Source organism: Ochlerotatus camptorhynchus, unplaced genomic scaffold, assembly GCF_037179485.1.
Source record: "Ochlerotatus camptorhynchus isolate MF236.1 unplaced genomic scaffold, CSIRO-AGI_Acam_v1.1 ptg000326l, whole genome shotgun sequence".
Lineage (NCBI taxonomy): Eukaryota > Metazoa > Arthropoda > Insecta > Diptera > Culicidae > Ochlerotatus > Ochlerotatus camptorhynchus.
Window position 1 is genome coordinate 55,392 of NW_027040814.1, and position 19,891 is coordinate 75,282.

The 19,891-nt window shown below is 39.0% G+C and overlaps 3 protein-coding genes and 1 long non-coding RNA gene across 4 annotated transcripts; 3 read left to right on the forward strand and 1 right to left on the reverse strand.

The window, feature by feature from the left end:
* Nucleotides 1–6,623: 6,623 nt before the first annotated feature.
* LOC135708088 (uncharacterized) lies at nt 6,624–7,208 on the forward strand. The gene is made up of 2 exons (XR_010518281.1): nt 6,624–6,963; nt 7,039–7,208. It is a non-coding gene; the product is annotated as an uncharacterized LOC135708088 (long non-coding RNA).
* Nucleotides 7,209–10,746: 3,538 nt separating this feature from the next.
* LOC135708089 (probable RNA-binding protein 19) lies at nt 10,747–13,731 on the reverse strand. The gene is made up of 5 exons (XM_065230033.1): nt 13,573–13,731; nt 12,526–13,509; nt 11,915–12,461; nt 11,175–11,841; nt 10,747–11,107 (listed from the first exon to the last, which is right to left on the reverse strand). The coding sequence occupies exons 1-5, from the start codon at nt 13,606–13,608 to the stop codon at nt 10,747–10,749; spliced, it is 2,595 nt and encodes an 864-aa protein (XP_065086105.1). The 5' UTR covers nt 13,609–13,731.
* Nucleotides 13,732–14,138: 407 nt separating this feature from the next.
* On the forward strand, nt 14,139–14,811 carry LOC135708090 (iron-sulfur cluster assembly scaffold protein IscU-like). The gene has a single exon (XM_065230034.1). It carries the CDS (start codon nt 14,252–14,254, stop codon nt 14,702–14,704), a length of 453 nt encoding a protein of 150 aa, XP_065086106.1. The 5' UTR covers nt 14,139–14,251; the 3' UTR covers nt 14,705–14,811.
* A 3,904-nt stretch (nt 14,812–18,715) lies between these two features.
* LOC135708091 (translocator protein-like) lies at nt 18,716–19,379 on the forward strand. Its single transcript, XM_065230035.1, has 2 exons — nt 18,716–19,108; nt 19,173–19,379. The coding sequence occupies exons 1-2, from the start codon at nt 18,788–18,790 to the stop codon at nt 19,377–19,379; spliced, it is 528 nt and encodes a 175-aa protein (XP_065086107.1). The 5' UTR covers nt 18,716–18,787.
* The last annotated feature ends 512 nt before the right edge of the window (nt 19,380–19,891 follow it).

Sequence of the window (19,891 nt, forward strand, 5' to 3'; positions counted from 1 at the left end):
GGTTGAGCAATGCTGGTCAAGCTCGTTTTTCCAGACTGGTGTCATAGACGTCTCGTTTGTGTATTCTACGTCCTCGTATTCAGTTTCCATTGTCTCCTCCAGATATTTCACATCGTCTTCAACCATGCTCTCCTCAAGATATTCCACTTCCTCATACTCTGTTTCCATTGGCTCCTCCAGGTATTCCACTTCCTCTTGAGCCATGCTCTCCTCCAGGTATTCCTCTTCCTCATATTCTATCACATCTTTAGACAACATAAGCAGATCTTCTCTTCTTTCATTTTCCGTAAAGGGCTCACACCTACCCGTACTATCCGGTTGATTTATCCTCGATGGGATTGCATCGTACAGTAAACTGAAATAACATATTAGTAAATGAGCCATGTTATTTATTTATTCAGTACATTGTTATAAATACTAACCCTTTCTCTGGCTGCAGAGAACTTCTAAATGAAGAGGAGTGGAAGTGATCTGAACAAATTTTCAGCTTCCAGACGGATGCAGTACCTTCAGTGTGATATTTAGTATTCAATTCATTCGAGCAGCACGACTGAACCCATAGAGCGCACCTGGAAATGCAAACTGTTATTTTTGTTTTATTATTTTATAAACAAATTGCTCACCTTTTAGCATTGCGAGGAAAACAGTAAAATGATTTTCCAATATTTTTACCTTGACGATTTGAACAATAATTCATTTCACATTTTCGACCCATGCTGCTTTTTGCTCTGCGTTTCAAACACACGCACACAAGTGTACGATAGAAAACAATTTGCAAAACGTCAAAAATTGCAATCATGCGCGCCACGGGTGGCTGTAGTGCCAACTATTCGTTTTTAAAATAGCCGTTAAATGGGTATACGATAATATACATGATGAGTGTTATGTCTGTTTGTCTGTGATTTATCCATTATAGGTATAGTATTGACACAGACAAACAGACATAACACTCGCAAATTGTTAATAGAACATGCATTTAACGGTCAATTTAAAAGTATCGTAGTTCGTAGTACCGCCACCTGAGGCGCGCATAGTCAATTCCCTTGCGTTTGACGTTTACACGCTACCGCCATCTGTTCTGCGTACTACCCACCACAGTGTACTCAACAGATGGCGGTAATGTTTCAGCGACGATGTTTTACAGTGAGAAATATTCAATGTGTTATGTCTGTTTGTCTGTGGTATTGAGCTTATTTGTTAGGTAAGGTGTGTAAGAGGTTTGAGTTATTTAAAAAACGCTTCGAGAGGAATAGCCGGACGGATCAAGTAAGCTTCTATCGATTTCCAGCAAATACATTTATACCACAGACAAACAGACATAATACTCGCTAGATGTTCATCGAACAAGCATTTATCGGTCAATTTAAAAGTATGTTAGTTGGTAGCACCACCACCTGTGTCGCACATAGTCAATTCCCTTGCGTTTGACGTTTTCACACTACCGCCATCTGTTCAGCGTACTACCCACCACAGTGTACTCAACAGATGGCGGATATGTTTTGGCGACGATGTTTTACAATGAGAAATGTTCAATGTGTTATGTCTGTTTGTCTGTGTTTATACGTTCGCAGTAGCTGAAGTTTTGTGATAATGAAGATTTAATCTTAAAGGATAGGTCACTAGACTGATGCAAATTTTGACATTTTCGCTCCTTAATGCTCAAACGGTTCCAAATCGGGTCCTGATTAGTCTCCCAAAATTTGAACTCATTCAATAAGAAACTGACTTGGCACAAACCATTTGAAATTACTATAGGAAAACCAAATGTTTCGTTCATATCCATCTAACAATTTACCATATCGTTCTACTTTAAAAAATGATAACGGAGCTCGTAGCAAATTTTCTCAGCTACAACTTTGTCCAAAACCACTTTTCAATATAATGTAAGCATCAAAAGTTATCAATAATTCAAGCCACTAATGTCTTATGATTATGCTCAATCAACTGTTCAGCAGGCAACATTGGTGTTTCTGGTGCTTAGAATAGAGCACAAACATCATGGCTACTATGTCACACTGCAAAATACAGTGTTGCTCACAAAACAGCTGCCATGAGATTATCAATCTATTAAACAATTAATAACTATTTTATTTGACGTTTGGCTCAACAACTATATTCTGCTAAGTTGAAGCTGAGAAAATTTTCCATAATTATAGTTTTTGAATTTTTGAACAGTGCAATATGGAAAAAGGTAAGAAGACAATGAACAAAAAGTTTGGATTTCCTATACTAATTTCCATATAAACTTCAAAAGGTTTGTGCCAAGTCAGTTTCTTATCAAATGAGTTCAAATTTTGGGAGACTAATCAGGACCCGGTTTGGAACCGTTTGAGCACTGTGGAACGAAAATGTCAAAATTTGCATCAGTCTAATAGGTCACGGATGTGTGGGGTAAGTAATTTTGTGCAACATCAAATTGTCCGGATGATTTCCAATAATTTGCTTTGCAGGTCCACTTCGATAAAATCAAAGTGAATCGATACAATCGACACGGCAAGCTTGTACGGTACACAAATGCTATCCCGACAATCAAAGAAATTAATCTGAGAAGCGAAGAAGATAACAAAACTTACGTTGTAAAACAATAACTACGAACTTTGCCACTTTATTCGTAACCAGCTTTGTTCGACAACACCTACGCGAATTTTGTCAGTGAAGATCCATACCCAGAGGATTATTTTCGAGATGAGGAAAGCTTATGTGAAGTGAATAATTTGCCACTTTCAGAAACATAATTTCAGAATGAACAATAGTCTAAAAGGTGCTGTGCAAGAATTAACAGGTATAGTTTTTTTTTATTTCTGTCATTTCTAAACACATTAAATGTTGGTTCAAATAACACTGGAAAGCCGAATTTTACAAACTAAACAAACAGTTCGAAGTATGTACCAGGAAGTTTAAGTCGGATCTACAAAACGATCAAATACAGGTAGCTTTGGGACGAGTAAAGAAAGTAAAGAAGCGTGGTCAGAACCAACAATAGTTCGTGGCCTACGGACAAGATTCGCATATGGCAAAGGGTACGACTACCTAAAACTGCAGAATCAGACTTATCCATCAACGCAAACATTCCTCGAGCACATCCAAGGTGTTCCATTCGACACAGATTGGTATTTATACAATTTGTCGTGAACTTTAATTATTTTTTGTTTCATATACGCAGGATATGATAATTTTATTGAGTGATAAACTATCTATGATGGATAATAATGCAAGGGATTGTGGCCTATTTCTAGATGAAATGAGCATTGATGAGGCGAAGGAGCTGTGTCCTAATTTTGTAAAAGTGGTATGGGAATACCCAACAAACAATTTTAGCTGCAGATCAGCTTATACAGACAAAAAATAGCTGCATAAGGCAATTGTCGGCTGTATAAGCTAGTCTGCAGCTAAAATTGTTAGTTGGGTACAACACTCCCATCTTCGAAAATGCTCGCATCGAAGGGCCTTGTATTTATGCTCGGTGGAATCAGTCAGAGGTGGAAGCAAATAGTCGCTTATGAGTTCACCAGTAATTCCGTACCTGATGGTTGTCTTAAATCAGTTGTGTTGAAAATTATTGAACAAGCAGAGGGTCTCAATTTGCGTGTGTATTTTGTAACTTCCGATTGTGGCAGTGCTAATAAAGCTATGTGGAATGAGTTTGGTGTGCATGTTCGGAAAAACACGTTGGACGATGATCTATCTATCCAACACCCAGTAGATCCAGCTCGTAGGCTTGAATTTATCGCTAACCCGGTGCATGTTTTCAAATGTTCAGTTCATGGTTTGATATCTAACAAGAAAACCGTGCTACCTAAGTGGTATGTTGAAAACCATAGCCTTTCTTCGAACATTGTAGACCGAGAACATCTGAAAATGTTAGTAAACGATTAATCAAATCGAGCTGTTTCCTATAAACTTGTCAATCGATTGACCTCAACTGATGTTGATTTCGAAGGAAGTCCACTTTCAAATGTTGACAAAATGAAAGTATCGAATGCAACAAAGTTTTGCAATAACACCCTTGCGGCTGCTTTGGAAGTAGTTGCAGGAAAAACTGGTAAAATGCAACTAAAAATCGACGGCAGCTTACATTTGTGAATTGGCTAAATGGTTTGATATAGTGAACTCTTGAGACGACTGCCACGCGTTGCATCATGCAGACTCGAAGAACTACACTTTAGCATTAGACAATATGTCAATGGTGTGTAAATTGTTTGGTGAGCTTAGCGTTGGAAATAAAGGCCATTGGAAACCATGACAGTCTGCGGCGGTAATGACAATCAAGGCAATACATCGATTGCAAGCATACTTATTCGCTGATTAATAATATATTTTTTATACGTCACGGATAACTCAAGATTGCCTCGAAAACGTTTTCTCAGTCGTCAGGATCAAGCAAAAAAGACCAACAGCACTACTAATGAAACAACATTTGAGAACATTAAGCCCATCACAGTATATGGATGTTCGAAGACACAGTTCATACGATGTCGATGTGAGGCAGTATTTGATTTCCCTTTCAGACTTCCTTAAACGTAATCGCGTATCTCGTCCTGCTAAAACGAAAAGGTTAAACAACCGGTGGAAACTAACGATTTTAAATTGGCTCACTAGTTGACTAGCCTATTGGTCCCAAGCAAGGTTGCAAAGACTCATTTCAGCTAAAACAATGTTTTTCTAAATTATGAAATAATTAGATGCCATGATCAAATTTTTAATTGGTAGGATACAAGAAGAGGTTGCAAAGAATGTGTTTGACATATTAAACCTGTTTATTTCACTTCATGAGAGTCACAATCAGCGATTTTTCACAAACTCACTCACTCACTCACTCACTCACTTAGCGATCAGCAAATCGCTGATTGTGACTCATAGAAAGCAAAATTTACAGGTTTTATGTTTCCAACGCATACTTTGTAACCTCTTCTTGTAAGTTACAAGTAAAACATGCCATCATACCATCTTTTGGTTTTATTATTCCGAAAAACATTATTTTAGCTGAAATGAGTCTTTGCAACCTTGGTCCCAAGCAAATCTATTAGCGTACCCCATTCTAGTCGAAATTTTAGTCCTACACAATGTTTGTTTTGATTCGCTATGAAAATTTGACAGATAAAATGAGGGGTTCGTGAATTTTCCTGTGTTTCGAGGGGTGCATCGATTAGCTTGGGTCCGAACTTGGGACCGAAGATAGTACCAGAGCTGAGCTAAAAAGTTGAACACGTTTCTTTGGGACCTACAAGTCTTAGAGTTACCTCTATGGTTAAACTCTACTAATAATTCTTGTCTGTCAGTGTTCACTCGGCTGTCGACAAAAGCAGGCCACTCTCGATGTGTGCTACGCGATCGTCTGTTTTCTCGGCAGCAACCATTGTGTGGTCCTCCTCATTGTTCTTCATCAGTTGTTCTTTCGGTCGATGCGTCGTCGACTTTGGAAAGCAACCGTTTCGTGATGAGTGTGTGAGTGCTGACCACGTTTTGCGTCCATTGCAGCAATGGACGCGCTCTGACCCTCGTTGGCGTACAACAATTTGCCATACAATGGAACTACTGGAAGCGGCTCCAGTTCTGATGGAGGAGGCTTTTTGGATAGCGGAAGATAAAGTATTTATTGTGTTGTACCTTTTGACTATAGTTTTAAGATGTATTGTATAGTGACCAAGAATCCTCGGCCCTGTAAAGTTAATTCGGTTGAGCCTTATCAAATAAATTAATAAACAAAAAAAAAAAAATTCTTGTCTGTCATCCATTGAAGAAAGTGCTTGTGATACTAAACAAGAGGTTACGTCTATCAGTGAGCCAGCGGACTTTACTTCGCAAATGAGTTCCTCCACCGCGTTCAAAGGCAAAATTTCCATGACTTTTCTACTCCATCCGAAGCATTCTGTGCCATTGGATACTGATGACTCGGTTGTAGTATTAGCAGCTATTATTATCGAGTCTTCCGATCGCACCAAATTAAATGCATTATTCCACGTGTCGTGAAAAATATTGTCGACCATCAGTTCCTAATTATGTGCTAAATGTAACTCTTTTTGTGCGTCATTAATTCCTTTCAACGACGAGATTGCGCGATATTCCATGATGTTGTAAGAACTACAGAAAAATGCTTACATGCTTCCATCACAGGATTTTTTCAACTATTTCATCGTTCTGGATTATTTCTATAATAATTCTGGAAAATGTATACAAAAATCTTTTGTATTCAGTGCCAATGCCTTCCAGCTTGATTGATTGTAATAATCATACTCTCCAATGTGTGGTTCCCGACTGACACTTCATCTCGGCTCCCAGGTGAACAGCATTTTGATTTAGTCCACAGTACTCAGCTCAACATCATACAGGCTGTGCGAAAGTCCAAAACTACACCGATAAATCAATACCTAAATAGTTGCTCAACCTCCAGCCAAGATTTCAAAAATCTATCTATTCACGGGGTTTCAAAAAATTGGCCATTCAAGTGTACGCTCAATTTTGAGATACACTGTATTAGCAATGGAAAGACTGTAAAATTATGATACATGAAAATCAAGCAAGTGACTGTGTGCGTTGATTTCGAGATGTCTCGCTTTAACGCGTCATTCTTTCAGTTTGTTTTCCTTTCATCCACACAACCTTCTTATTCAAGCTAATTTGGATTTAGTTTATTTCACAATGCAGTGGAAAACAGTACTAATCGTTTTGACTGCTGCACTGATACCCGTGGCTGGAGGTTTTCTTGTTAGTTTAGAAACACGGGATGCTATCAAAACATGGTACACTACCCTGTTGCTTCCAACATGGCGTCCTCCAAACTGGTTGTTCGCTCCAGTTTGGACATTTTTGTATCTATCCATGGGTTATGCGTCCTACCTAGTTTGGCGAGATGGAAGCGGATTCAATGGACCGGCACGATGGTCCCTCGTGTTATACGTAGTACAGCTATTGCTTAACTGGGCGTGGCCTCCAGTGTTCTTCATAGCGCATGAATTGAAATGGGTAAGTATGACATATACATAATAAATCAAACAAATGTTATCTATTCTAATCACAAATTATTGTTTGTATTTACAGAGCGCCGTCCTGATTACCGTCCTTACCGTTATGGTAATCGTCACTTGCGCAGCATTCTTTATAGTGAACCGATTGGCGGGATGGCTGTTAGTTCCCTACATAGCATGGCTGGCCTTTGCAGCTAGTTTAAACTGGAGGATATACATCGACAATTAAAGCTTATAAATGCATGTACAACAATTTGTTATATTTCTAGAGAAACTTTGTTCTTAACATTCAAATAATAGTCGTAAACAATACAGAATATGTATTTAAAAATATATTTAAAAGTTGGCCCAAAATTTGTTGGAAAACGTAAAGATTGAATGAGCAATATTTGACGAAGAAAAACTGCATTTCAGGTGCAAGGTATCAGAATGTTGGCTCAGATGGAATGATCCCCCATACATGGGAATTTATTGTTTTACCTTCATAAACGGCGAATGAGAACGACCGAAATTCTCGCCCAAATTTGAGTTTTGTTAACTCATAAATCACATAAAGTGCAGGTACGCAGCGATGAGTTCATTTGTCTCCTGTTTTTGTCCAGGAAAAACTTCCCGAATATGAGAAAAGTGAAAATTGAATTCACTAGAATGAGTAAAGTTTTCGTCAATTTTCCGGCAGATTTTTTAGGTTTTCTACAGGAAACTCATCCCTGCATACCTGCACTTTTGGATCGTTCTCATTCGCCTGTACAGGAAAAGGATAAGAATGGAAATGGGAAGGGGACATTGGCGTAGCTAGAAACATTATCTAGATGGGGCCTTGGGGGGAGGGAGGTGGATCTGCTATATTTTTTGTTAAACTACGAATCACTGCACATTTAAAACGGTCGTTTACGATTTTCGAGCATAAGTCAGAATTAAGTGTCATGTCGGTTTGTCGGTGGTACTACCAACCGGTGGAAACTAACGATTTTAAATTGGCTCACTAGTTGACTAGTCTATTGGTCCCAAGCAAATCGATTAACGTACCCCATTCTAGTCCTAAGGGAAACGCTCCTATAGTTGCGGTACGTTAGATTACTATATATAGTTGTGCATGGAGACTCAATACACAACTACAGGAACCTAACGCTTCTAACGAACCGCAACTATAGGAGCGTTTACCCTATACTATGTTTGTTTTCATTCGCTATGAAAGTTTGACAGATAAAATGAGGGGTTCGTGGATTTTCCTATGTTTCGAACGGTACATCGATTAGCTTGGGACCGAAGAGAGTACCAGAGCTGAGCCAAAAGGTTGAACACGTTTCTTCGGGACCTTCTGGTCTTTGAGTTACCTCTATGGTCCTACCCTCGGTCCTACCATACACAGCAAAAAAAATGTAATATCGATCAATGTAATTCAAGCTGATGTATGAAATAATTATGTAATAGCAAAAAGCAGATACAATATTACATCAATGGATGTAATTTTGTTCGCAAAATCGATGTACATCGTACAACGTAATATTACACAACCGGCGGAATGATCTCTGTGCAGCTGTTTGGATGTAATATTCAACAACTTTTTTTTCTGTGTTGCATGTGTCGGTCTCAGGGCACGGACATTTAAATTACTTTTTCGTAGTGTGTATGACAACATATAGAGGCCGAAAATTGTTGATGATGCCATTTGATCATCCACGATGGCAACTACCGGTTGATCGCTGTAATCTACTGAGTTTGGACACTCTGGAACCCCGACGGAAAAATCAACAGGCAGTTTTTGTTGCCAAGCTATTAAATGACAAGGTCAACTGCTCGAAGCTTCTCTCACTGTTAGATATCCGAGTGCCATCGACAACATAACGAAGTGGTACCCTTCTAGAGCAACAATTGAAATAGGCGCCAAACGTTAACAATAAGTTTAAGGTGATTCCCTGTAGCGTCCTTTTTCGTGTTTCACATGTAAAAATAATAAGTTTTCTGTGAATGCACGTAGGTGAAACTACTACTCTTGTTGTATGCTGCGGAGAAGCAAGCTATGTCTGAAATTTGCAAATGTATAGACATAGGCGTTGCCAAAGGGGGGCAGGGGGGCTACTCCCCCCCCCCCTAAACTCAGCAGCACAAAGGCTTTCGGTAAAGAAATGACATTCTGCCAAATTTTCCATAGTAAATTTTTGTTTCGCCCCTCCCTAGCTTGAAACTTGGCTATGCCCTTGTGTATAGACCGTATAGTCCTCGTAGATCTTGAGTTGTGTGCTCTTGAAATTGTGATGTGTGATGGAAAAATGGACTCTACAAGGAAACACTTTAAAGGCACATGTCTCGCGAATAAAAATACATCCACGCAATCACTCACTTGCTATAAAACAATGTTTTTTTTCGGAATTATGAAATCATTAGATGATATGATTCCAGTGGACTTGTAAGTAAGAAGAAGAGGGTGTAAAGTATGTATTTGACTCATAGAACCTGTCAATTTCGCTTTCAGAGCGTCACAATCAGCGATCTTATGATTCGCGAGTGTTCACTCAGAGTGAGCGCTCACGAATCGTTAAATCACTGATTGTGACGCACTGAAAGCAATATTGACAGGTTTTATGTGTCAACCACATACTTCACGACTTCTTTTTGTAACTTACTAGTACTAATTATCATTATAACATCTTATATTCTCATAATTCTGAAAAACATTTTTTTATAGCAAGTGAGTGGAAGTAACCTTGCACGCAATCTAACGTCATCATCTCATAGAACAAACTTCCTTTATCGAATGACATTGTAAGTTTGCGAGGATTTTTAAATTTAGACCCATTGTTTACATTTGGTTGTTCCGCCTATTTCAATTGCTAGTCTAACCAAAGACAACATATCAAGAAGACTGGCTACTCTCCCATTTTCTCATACATGGTATGAGACAGGCACAATCGCGTCATCTACCGCTCATAGGTAAATGCTTCGAACGAATTGATAGCAAAGGTTCCATCCTCAGAAGAAAGATTTGTGTATTTGCTCATTTTTCTTTGTGGCGCTTCCACCTTCACTCGAGCGCAGCGCTATTGTGTCTGTCGCTTGGATTCAGGCAATGTTGCCAGTCTTCTTGATATGTTGTCTACGGTTAAACCTTCTCCAACAACGATATCATCGGACGGCGTTCGGTTACAACGAACCACTAACTTCTATGATGCGTACGTTTATGGCTGTCTCTGTCCAGAAATTATTCCGATCTGGGGAATCATCTTCACATTTTTTTTGGCACGGATTAGAAACACTTGAATTGTTTAGTTTTAGGCTTGTTTTCATGTAGAAAATAGTAAACATTAGCATCGAACAAGTTGCACAATATCGTAGGTGGTACGAATTTAAAACTATTAAGAGCAGAGTAGACAATAGTCAGATGAATAAAATTGAATAGGTAATCATAATTTTGCCAAGTTCACAAGATATCCCGTACTGGAAATATCTTGAACGGTGAATTTTGTTCAACATTTTCAAATTTTTAAGTCAAATTTCATTATTTTTTGTATGATCACAGTTATTTAACTCCTCTGTAACACATAGTTAGAGCAATTTAATGAATTGATTTTATTGTTAATGTATTTTGAATAGGAGTGTATCCTGTATAATTTACTCTAGTGGATATGTATACCATTTTCGCTCGTAACGGTTCATATAGTAGTGGCCATTTCTGATTGTTACTTGCACCCCTTTTCTTCTGACCCCGTCAATTAAAAACATTCAAAATTGATTAACATGTACCTAGTACAACTTTATTAACACGTTGTAAAAGAAACGTTTAGAATCCATCGTCTCCATCATCTTCGTCATCCATTTCCTCTCCCCGACCTGGATCGGCTGTTCCGATTTGGGATGAATCGAAAACACCTTTACGACTTCTCTTCGCATCATCGGATCCTCTGATCCCGGAAAACTTCTCCGCCGTGCGTTTGCGCAATTCTTCAACTCCATCCTCTGCCTCGGCCCACTCCAACACCAGCCTGCGACCATACAAATGGGTGCTTTTACACAGCGCTTCGAAGGCCTGTTTGGCGTCGCTCTCCGTAACGAAATCCACAAAACAAAAACCTCGATGACTTTCATCCGCACCGGATACCATTTTGCGCGGTAATCGCACGGATTTGAGCTCTCCAAATACCCTGAAATGAATAAAAATGTTGAGGAAAATTTCAGTGTGACATCATTCAATTTATGATTGGCTAGTACTTGAACAAATCGCGAATTTCTTTGGCATTCGCCTGGAACGGAACGTTTCTAACGAGAATTTTAGTACCAGTCTGCTTTTTCAGTTTGGCCTCCTTTCTTGCGCTCGTACCGACATCGATGTTCAAGGTTCTATCGCTACGAGAAAGCTCTACCTTCCGTCCATCAATGTGAACTGAATGCAGATTTTTCAAAGCCGTATCAGCCGACTTCCGTAATTTGAACTGTATAAATCCATATCCTCGACTCTCGTTTTTATCGCCATCCTTTCGACGCACAATCTGCACCGAGTGAATAGGGCCAATGTTTTTGAATGTCTCGCGGATAGAATCCTCATTGGTTTGGAAACTAAGATTTTTAAGAAATAGTGTTGTGCCATCTTCCGGTGAAAGATCGGAATATTCATCCGGTTTGGGCGTTGCTTTTTGTTCCACATTTTCCGTCGGGTGAGTCTGTTTTTCTTTGACTTTTGTTGTGGTCGTTTTGGTCTCTTTAGGATTGGCATTGTCGGCGGCATCATCCGATTCATTTACCGGTATTTGCTTCTCTGACTTCGCAAAAATATTTTCGGGAGCCCACTCGAGATAAAGCGGTAGCGACTTTAAACGCGAGTATGCCAACTTTTTGAATGCCTTTTTAGCCTCACTGGGATCCGAAAATTCGATAACCGCTAGGATTGAAAAGAAAAAAGGTTAGGGACCAAATTTTTCGGTAAGAAGATAGAGATGTCGCTGATTATATACCTGTTATTCCACTTGGAGGAAGAACTACCTTTCCCAGGAGTCCAAATTTACCGAAACGCTCCGTCAATTCGCTTACTTCGGTCCCGGAAGGCAAATTTTTAGCGAGAATCGTCGTATTGGATCTATTTTTTGGAATCCCATTAAATGCATCGAGATGAATGCCATTTTCCTCCAAAAACCGACCCATTTCACCAACGATTTCCGTTTCACCCAAAGCCAACCGAACCGCAGCACTGGTTGTTCCTCCTTCGGTGCTCAACACTTCTTCCTTTGACTTTCCGTATTTTTTGGCAACGGCTTCAGCGATTGCATTTTCACCCATGAACAGCGTATTCCAGTTATGGGAAGATTGTGCAGTTTTCTTCAATTTCTTCTCTTTTTTCTGTTTGTAGTTCAGACTGGATTCATCTTCGTCAGGTTCTTCTTTCTCTGCGTCGGCCTTGCCTGGCAGCAGGTGGAACATTCGTCCATGGAAAAAAGTACCATTCAAATCACTGTACGCCTGGACGGCGTGCTCCGGCATCAGGAATGTAACCGTGCCGAAGCCCTAGAAATATATTTTAAAATTTAATTTACGCTACAGAACACACAAGAACTGATAACTAGTATACCTTCAGCTTCCGTGTGTTTGAATCGATTGGTATATCAATGTCTACAACAGGTCCATATTTTTCAAACAGCTGCTTCAAATCTTCCTCTTTGACCGAATAGGCAAGGTTCCTAAAGAACAATTTTCCGGTTTCTACAATGCTCTCGCTACAAACCGATTCCTTTTGTCTGATCCACTTAGGATTTTCCTTTTTGTTTAGCTGATTTTTTTCCTCCTCGGTCCTGAGCCGATCTTTAGCGGTAAAATCCACAACTTTTACTTGCTTTCCACCTAGGAAACTTTTATCCTTCAACATCGCCTTATTCAGCTCGGCTTCAGTTTTGAAACCTATATAGGCAAATCCATTCTGTTTCGGTGGTATCCGTATGGAGTACGGTTTCACGGGTTTGAAGAATCGAAGCAAGTCTTGCCGTTTGATTTTTGAAGGAATATTGTGTATTTTGGCCACAAACAAATTAATCATTTTACGTTCCTTTTCTTTCTCAATGACCGTTTCTTTTCGAGTGACTGGCTTTTCCGCTTCCGGTTCATCGTCTTCTTCACTGCCCGAAGCTTCACTCTCAGACTTTTGCAACTGATTGTCCCATACAGCCGTTCCAGCCTTGTTCTGCGCTAGCATAAACTCCTTGAACAGTGGATCATTTTTGTGCTTCTTCAGAATATCTGCAGCAGTTTCTTTTTTCTGTTTCTCTTTCACCGCTTTCGGTTGCTTGAGCTCATCAGATGCATCCTGCTGCTTCTTGCTATATTTACTCCAAACATTCAAATCTTTTACGTCGTTCAATGCGGCGCATGGGGCCACGCTGATCTTTGAAGTCCTCAAAAACGTGTTATTAAAATGATCAATGGCTTTCGATGCCTGCTCTTCCGTCTCGTAGCCAATGAAACCAAAGTTTCTGAACTTGCCCTCCGGAGTGTATTTCAGTTGTATATCCGTTACGATTCCGCACCCGCTGAAATGGTCCCGTAACTTGGATTCTGTAAACTGCAGTCAATCGTTTTAATAAGTACATTATTGTGTAGAATTTTGGCATTTTGTGATACTTACCCCATTGGGGATGTTCTTTATTATTATTCGCGACATTTGTACATAGAAAGAATCACTAAATTATTGTAAATATTCTTTCCACACAACAGAACACTGATCACCGCACAGATTATTTACATTCGAAATGCACGTGAGTTTGTTTCCACACTTTGACATGCGATGTTTTTCGCGACGAAATTTCGAATCGTAGGACGCGATCGATTACTAAGGCTGTGAACCATTTGCCGAGTTAAATTTAACTCGTAGTTAAAAGTGACATTTCGAAAGTTATTTCTTATGTTCGAAAATCCCCGTGCTGTCGATCGACCGGTTTTCGAGCCACGGTCGTCAAAATTTAACTTCTTGTTTGTCAGAAGTAACCACGCTCGGATAGCAGGGTTAATCGATAACTTTTCATCTGTCAAATTTTAACCAAAAGTTAAAATAATCCACCAAATGGTTCAGAGCCTAAAAACAATGTCACTAGAGATAAGAAGCCCCTCGATTCAAATGAATGTGTCAAGTCCGCTGATCCAGCCAGCTGTCTGTTGTCTGATGCTAGCCATTCGCGAGTGAAGTGTACATCCTACAACAGCTTGGAACAGATAACAGTTCTAGCAGTTACTGCGCAGCTAGAAGAAAAAGGTTGATTGTGAAATTCTGTACTGTACAACGCACTGCTCATTACAAAACAATAACAATGGCAGCGTTGCAGAAAAGTTTTGCCTCTTTACTTGTACTTCGCCGTACCCAGAGTGTACCGCTGGCTCTGTATCACGCTAATGTTTTGGATCACTACGAGAATCCCCGCAATGTCGGTTCGATGGACAAGAAGGATAAAACCGTCGGAACGGGATTGGTCGGTGCTCCGGCTTGCGGTGACGTCATGAAGCTGCAAATCAAGGTCGATGAGGATGGCAAAATCATCGATGCCAAGTTCAAAACGTTTGGATGTGGTTCGGCCATCGCTTCGAGCTCGCTGGCCACCGAATGGGTAAAAGGTAAAACTTTGGATGAAGCCAAGAAACTCAAGAACACGGACATTGCTAAGGAACTGTCGCTACCGCCGGTAAAACTTCATTGCTCGATGTTGGCTGAGGATGCCATCAAGGCAGCACTCGAGGATTACAAGAAGAAACAGGACAAACAATAAGTTTACATACTTGTGCGGCTAGCTTTAGATTCTTGTAAGTTGTTGGTTATATAAGGCAATGTAAATTGAAGAGGGTTTATAGAATAAAGACACTTGAAGAAATCAATTTGTATTGTTTTTTTTTTCAGAAAGCCCGAATTTATTATTTGAATATCTCTATCTCTAATCCACCTCTACATCGAAAATAAATTTTACCAATTGTATAAAGCACCTGCAAGGCATCCCTATTAGCTACGCCAATGATTATTCGGTAACAACATCACCGTAATTTTCGATCAAGAAAAATGCAATATAGGTACTTTGACTTTTCGAAGAATCCTACACAAAGCAAACGATTTCCCAAATGTTTCACATCATGATTCCATTCTATTACCACATAGCTCTCTGAACACCGGATAGTTTATTGTAGTCTGCCAGATGCCTCCAAACAATTCGACTCACTCGCCAGCGATGCACGATGCCTCGGGATCTCGACGTGACTGCACACCGTTCCCTAACTCGAACCAGCGATGTGTCTCGAGGAAAGGCATGGATCTCAGCACTGGCCACTTCACGCAACTCAACCGGAAGGATCGTATTCTTTCGCAGCGAATTAACACGTAGACGGTCCTTGGCGTGCTCAACCACACACTTGCGGCGTTTGGCATCCTTGATCATTCGCCAATCGGTCCATTTGTTGCGTACTTGTTGAAACTAAAAACAAAATGTCGTACATAAATTCAAAATACGGTACACTATATTGTAGATCTTCTTACCCCAAAACCGGCTAAATTATGGCCGGATGTGGCAAATCTAGCAAATAAAGTAACTACGGACATCGTTCCGCAATGTTCAAAACAACGATTATATAAAGCGGATGTGCTGTGTGGTGCTGGCTGTGCTGCAGAATGGGGATAGGTGTTGTGTTGTGATTATGGAAACGTCAACAATCGTAAACATACACTGAACCAAAACATCCTCCTATAATCGAATGAAAACTGATTCGATTGCGCCCTAAGAGGAAGAGGAGACAATACGGGGGCGAAAACGAACCACTTTTATGTCAAACGCGAACCAGCTCGTGATTGGCCGATTTGAAGTGCGTAAGATAGAGATAGAAATAGATATAGATAGAGATAGAGATAGATATAGATAGAAATAGATATAGACAGAGATAGATATAGGTAAAGATAGATATAGCACAGACAAACAGACATAACACTCGCAAGTTGTTCATCTAACAAGCATTTAACGGTCAATTTAAAAGTATCGTAGTTGGTAATACCGCCACCTGTGACGCGCATAGTCAATTGCCTGCCGCCATCTGTTCAGCGTACTACCCACCACAGTGTATTCAATAGATGGCGGTAATGTTTTAGCGACGATGTTTTACAGTGATAAATATTCAATGTGTTATGTCTGTTTGTCTGTGGATATAGATAGAGATAGAGATAAAAGAGTACACGGCCAATCATACCAACTCAGCGACTGAGAATAATTGACTCAGAGAATTTTCTTTCCATACGAAATTTACTCATATTTGGAAGAAACTGCAGTTACTCATAGCTTATGAGTAACTGCAGTTTCTTCCAAATCTGAGTAAATTTCGTATGGAAAGAAAATTCTCTGAGTCAATTATTCTCAGTCGCTGAGTTGGTGAGATTGGCCGTGTAAGAAGCCAGTTGTCTCCTAATACAATACAATTACACACATTTTTATTGACAAATTTCCATGTGAAATTTCACATGATTTTCATCTGACCACACATAAACAGAATCCACCCAGAAGCACACACAAAATTTATGAGGCAAATGAATAGAATGTGTGGTTACAGATGACTTTTATGTGTACACAAATTAAGTATTTGTCCGAAACATAGGTATCATTTGTGGATCACATTGCAAAAATTCATGTGTGGGACACATAAAAACAATCTTTGAAATTTTATTAGTGTACTAACGGGTGTTCAATAAAAAATGAGAATTTTTTCAGTCATATAGCCAGTAAAACAAAAAAATTTCAACGAATTCAGTATTTTTAATTAAAAACATAATGTTTCTTCTTCAAAAAAACGTATATTGGCGAGGGCCCTGGTCAGCCGTACGACGCAACTTAGTCGCGATGCTGTCACAAGAGCGCTGAACGGCACTGAAATCATTCTCATTTTTTATTGAACACCCGTTATTTCATATGACCCGCATAAACGCGAACCATAAATTGACCTTACCTAAAATGGTTAAAAATTGTTTATAATCCCTGCTAAACTTTAACTGAAATGGTTATGGAACTTTACATGAACGTTTAATGATAAAGTTTCAACCTTATGTATTATGGTTTTTTTAAACTGGACCTTACAAATAATGGGTTGTTAAGAACCATTACCGTTCCAAATTCTTGTTTTCTCCATACAATTTCGGAAAGAGAACTATATTAGAACCTTTTAACTTATGGTTTGAGAACTTTAATGGTAATGGTTATGGTAGTCAGTAAGGTCCACGAATGGTTTTGTAACATCGATCAACTTTATGTGGAATATATCGCGAATTGGTTGCCTGTAATTTACTGATTACCAATTCACGATATATTCCACGTAAAGTTGAGCGATAATACAAAACCATTGATGGACCTTACTGACTACCATAACCATTACCATTAATGTTCTCAAATCATAAGTAAAAACGTTCTTATATAGTTCTCTTTCTGAAAATGTATGGAGAAAATAAGAATTTGGAATGGTAATGGTTCTTAACAACCCATTATTTGTAAGGTCCAGTTCCAAAAAACCATAATACATAAGGTTGAAACTTTATCATTAAACGTTCATGTAAAGTTCCATAACCATTTCAGTTAAAGTTTAGCAGGGATTATAAACAATTTTTAACCATTTTAGGTAAGGTCAATTTATGGTTCGCGTTTATGCGGGGAGACCGATATGCGATTATAAGTAGGAACATAATTTCCAATGTATCAATAAATTCTGGTCAACGGTCTTCCGTTAACTGATATGTCTATAATAATGTTAGACAGGGACTTAACTCCTACAGGCAAAAGAACGTAAGAATTCCATAAGAAACAATTTAGCGTGACAATAAATGGATCGCCCCTTAGTGAACTGCGAGTTTGTGGAGTGTATAAAAGTGAATCGCAATTGAAGAATGTTTGAGAATGGCCGAAGAATATTATAGCTTTTTACTGTTAAATATCTACAAAATTATGTATCATGTTTCTTTCTTATGTTAACATATATTAGTTTAACAAACACTTCAATGTAATAATGCAAATTTGATCACAACCTTCATGAATAACAATCAAGCGTTTTGTACCATTTACCCCTATCTCAAATAAATGTGTATATGGCTGTATATAGGCAGTGACACCTGACATTACACTACAAACATTTTCAAACCCATACACACTAAAGCCCTACAGTAAAAGTATGGACGACTGTCACCACAAAACAAGACAAAACTGAAAAAAGCTGTTCCAATCAGCTAGATGGCATCCCTATCTTGTTTGCCTTGCCTTGAAAAGAGCTAACATCGCTGCGGACCCGCGAATTGCGGGCCCCACTGACAGCTCATAATTTGTAAACAAATAGAAGATTCAAGCCAGAATTTCAAAAAAGGCGTGACTGATATTATGGATATTCTTAATATTTTTGCTTACATTTTGTGAAAAATAAACTTAAGACTCATAAAATATTATTTTCTGATTTTCTACCACGAAATCAACAATTTATATGGCATAAAAGGGAAAATAATTTCATTTGATAAAAATAAGACAATTCAGTCACGCCATTTTTGCAGTTCACACTGGAATTGTGACGTTTCAGATGTTGGCTTCAATAACATGGCGGCATGCCACCCAGCTGGTTCCAATCGAGCAAAGCGGTGCATTTTGACGGTTCGATTGGAACAACTTTTGACAGACGTCCATACTTTTACTGTAGGGCTTTAGTACACACTAATCATCAAAAAGCAATACTTACAAAAATGTTGTGAAATTAAACATCGAGTCACCAAAACAAACATCAATTAGGTACTCAGTCGGTTTCGGACATCGAGACGTTTCTAATTATTTCTACTTGAGAGTAACAGGAAGAACATGAGCAGTGAAATTCCAAAAATTGCCGCAGCAATCGTTCTCCCACAAATTGGAGGATGGATAAATGGATATCTAACACGACAGGAGACAAAAACCTGGTACACCACGCTTAATTTCCCTTCCTTCAAACCTCCAAGCTGGATCTTTGGTCCGGTATGGACTTCACTATACGCCGGAATGGGTTATGCCTCATATCTGGTATGGAGAGATGGTGGAGGTTTTAGAGGAATTGCACAAGGACCACTCATTCTATACGGAGCACAACTAGCATTGAATTGGGCTTGGACACCGATATTCTTCAAGAAACATGAGCTGAAATGGGTAACATGATTCATTGTTACATGTTAAGTATTTAAAATCAATATCTGAATCTATATTTTAACAGAGCTTCGTAGAGTGTGCGACCTTGACCGCTGCAGTTGCTGCTACAGGATTTGCCTTCTTCAATGTGAATAAGATAGCCGGTTATCTTTTCGTTCCATATCTGGCATGGTGCTCGTTTGCAACGTTGCTCAATTATAAAATATATGAATTGAACCCAGACAAGCCAACAGCGACCATCGAAGAAATTAAAATGGAAAAGGACAAATAAAACGAGAACAATCAAAATTTATCAGCGACTGTCGTCGAAATAATCAATCATTACCGCACCGCATTTCCATATGCATTATTTAAATTACTACCTATATTTTGAATAGAAATATTAACAAGGATATTAAATAAGTATTTCGATACTCTCCAAAAAGCAGTGCTATTAAATCATTCAGAAAGTTATTTAGGTATTTACACAAGAATTCACCAAACATCACATGAATAAATGCACTGTAGTGTTGCACAACAATTTTGAAAGATATATTTCATTTATTTTTAAAAGCTTTTGTTCATCCGCGCAAGTATGATTTGAAAACTCCAAACATCTTGATACTTGATGAGTTGCAATCGTCGTCGATTTATTTTTCGCTGGTTCGGTCCTGAGTCAATCACTTCTAAGCAGCTAGCGGCTTGATGTCGTCCTCAACTGTATAAATTCAAGGAGTGCGATGTCTACTCCCGATTTGTTTATTTGTTACGTTTGCATCAACAGACTAGAAATAGTCCCAATGA

Excerpts from the sequence above, each read along its gene's own strand:
- LOC135708091 (XM_065230035.1), top strand. The coding sequence starts at position 18,788 with ATGAGCAGTGAAATTCCAAAAATTGCCGCAGCAATCGTTCTCCCACAA. Across the intron at positions 19,109-19,172 it reads AGAAACATGAGCTGAAATGG|AGCTTCGTAGAGTGTGCGAC; the intron begins GTAACATGATTC and ends ATATTTTAACAG.
- LOC135708090 (XM_065230034.1), top strand. The coding sequence starts at position 14,252 with ATGGCAGCGTTGCAGAAAAGTTTTGCCTCTTTACTTGTACTTCGCCGT.
- LOC135708089 (XM_065230033.1), bottom strand. The coding sequence starts at position 13,608 with ATGTCGCGAATAATAATAAAGAACATCCCCAATGGG. Across the intron at positions 13,510-13,572 it reads TAAAGAACATCCCCAATGGG|TTTACAGAATCCAAGTTACG; the intron begins GTAAGTATCACA and ends GATTGACTGCAG. Across the intron at positions 11,842-11,914 it reads TCCTCCAAGTGGAATAACAG|CGGTTATCGAATTTTCGGAT; the intron begins GTATATAATCAG and ends TTTCAATCCTAG.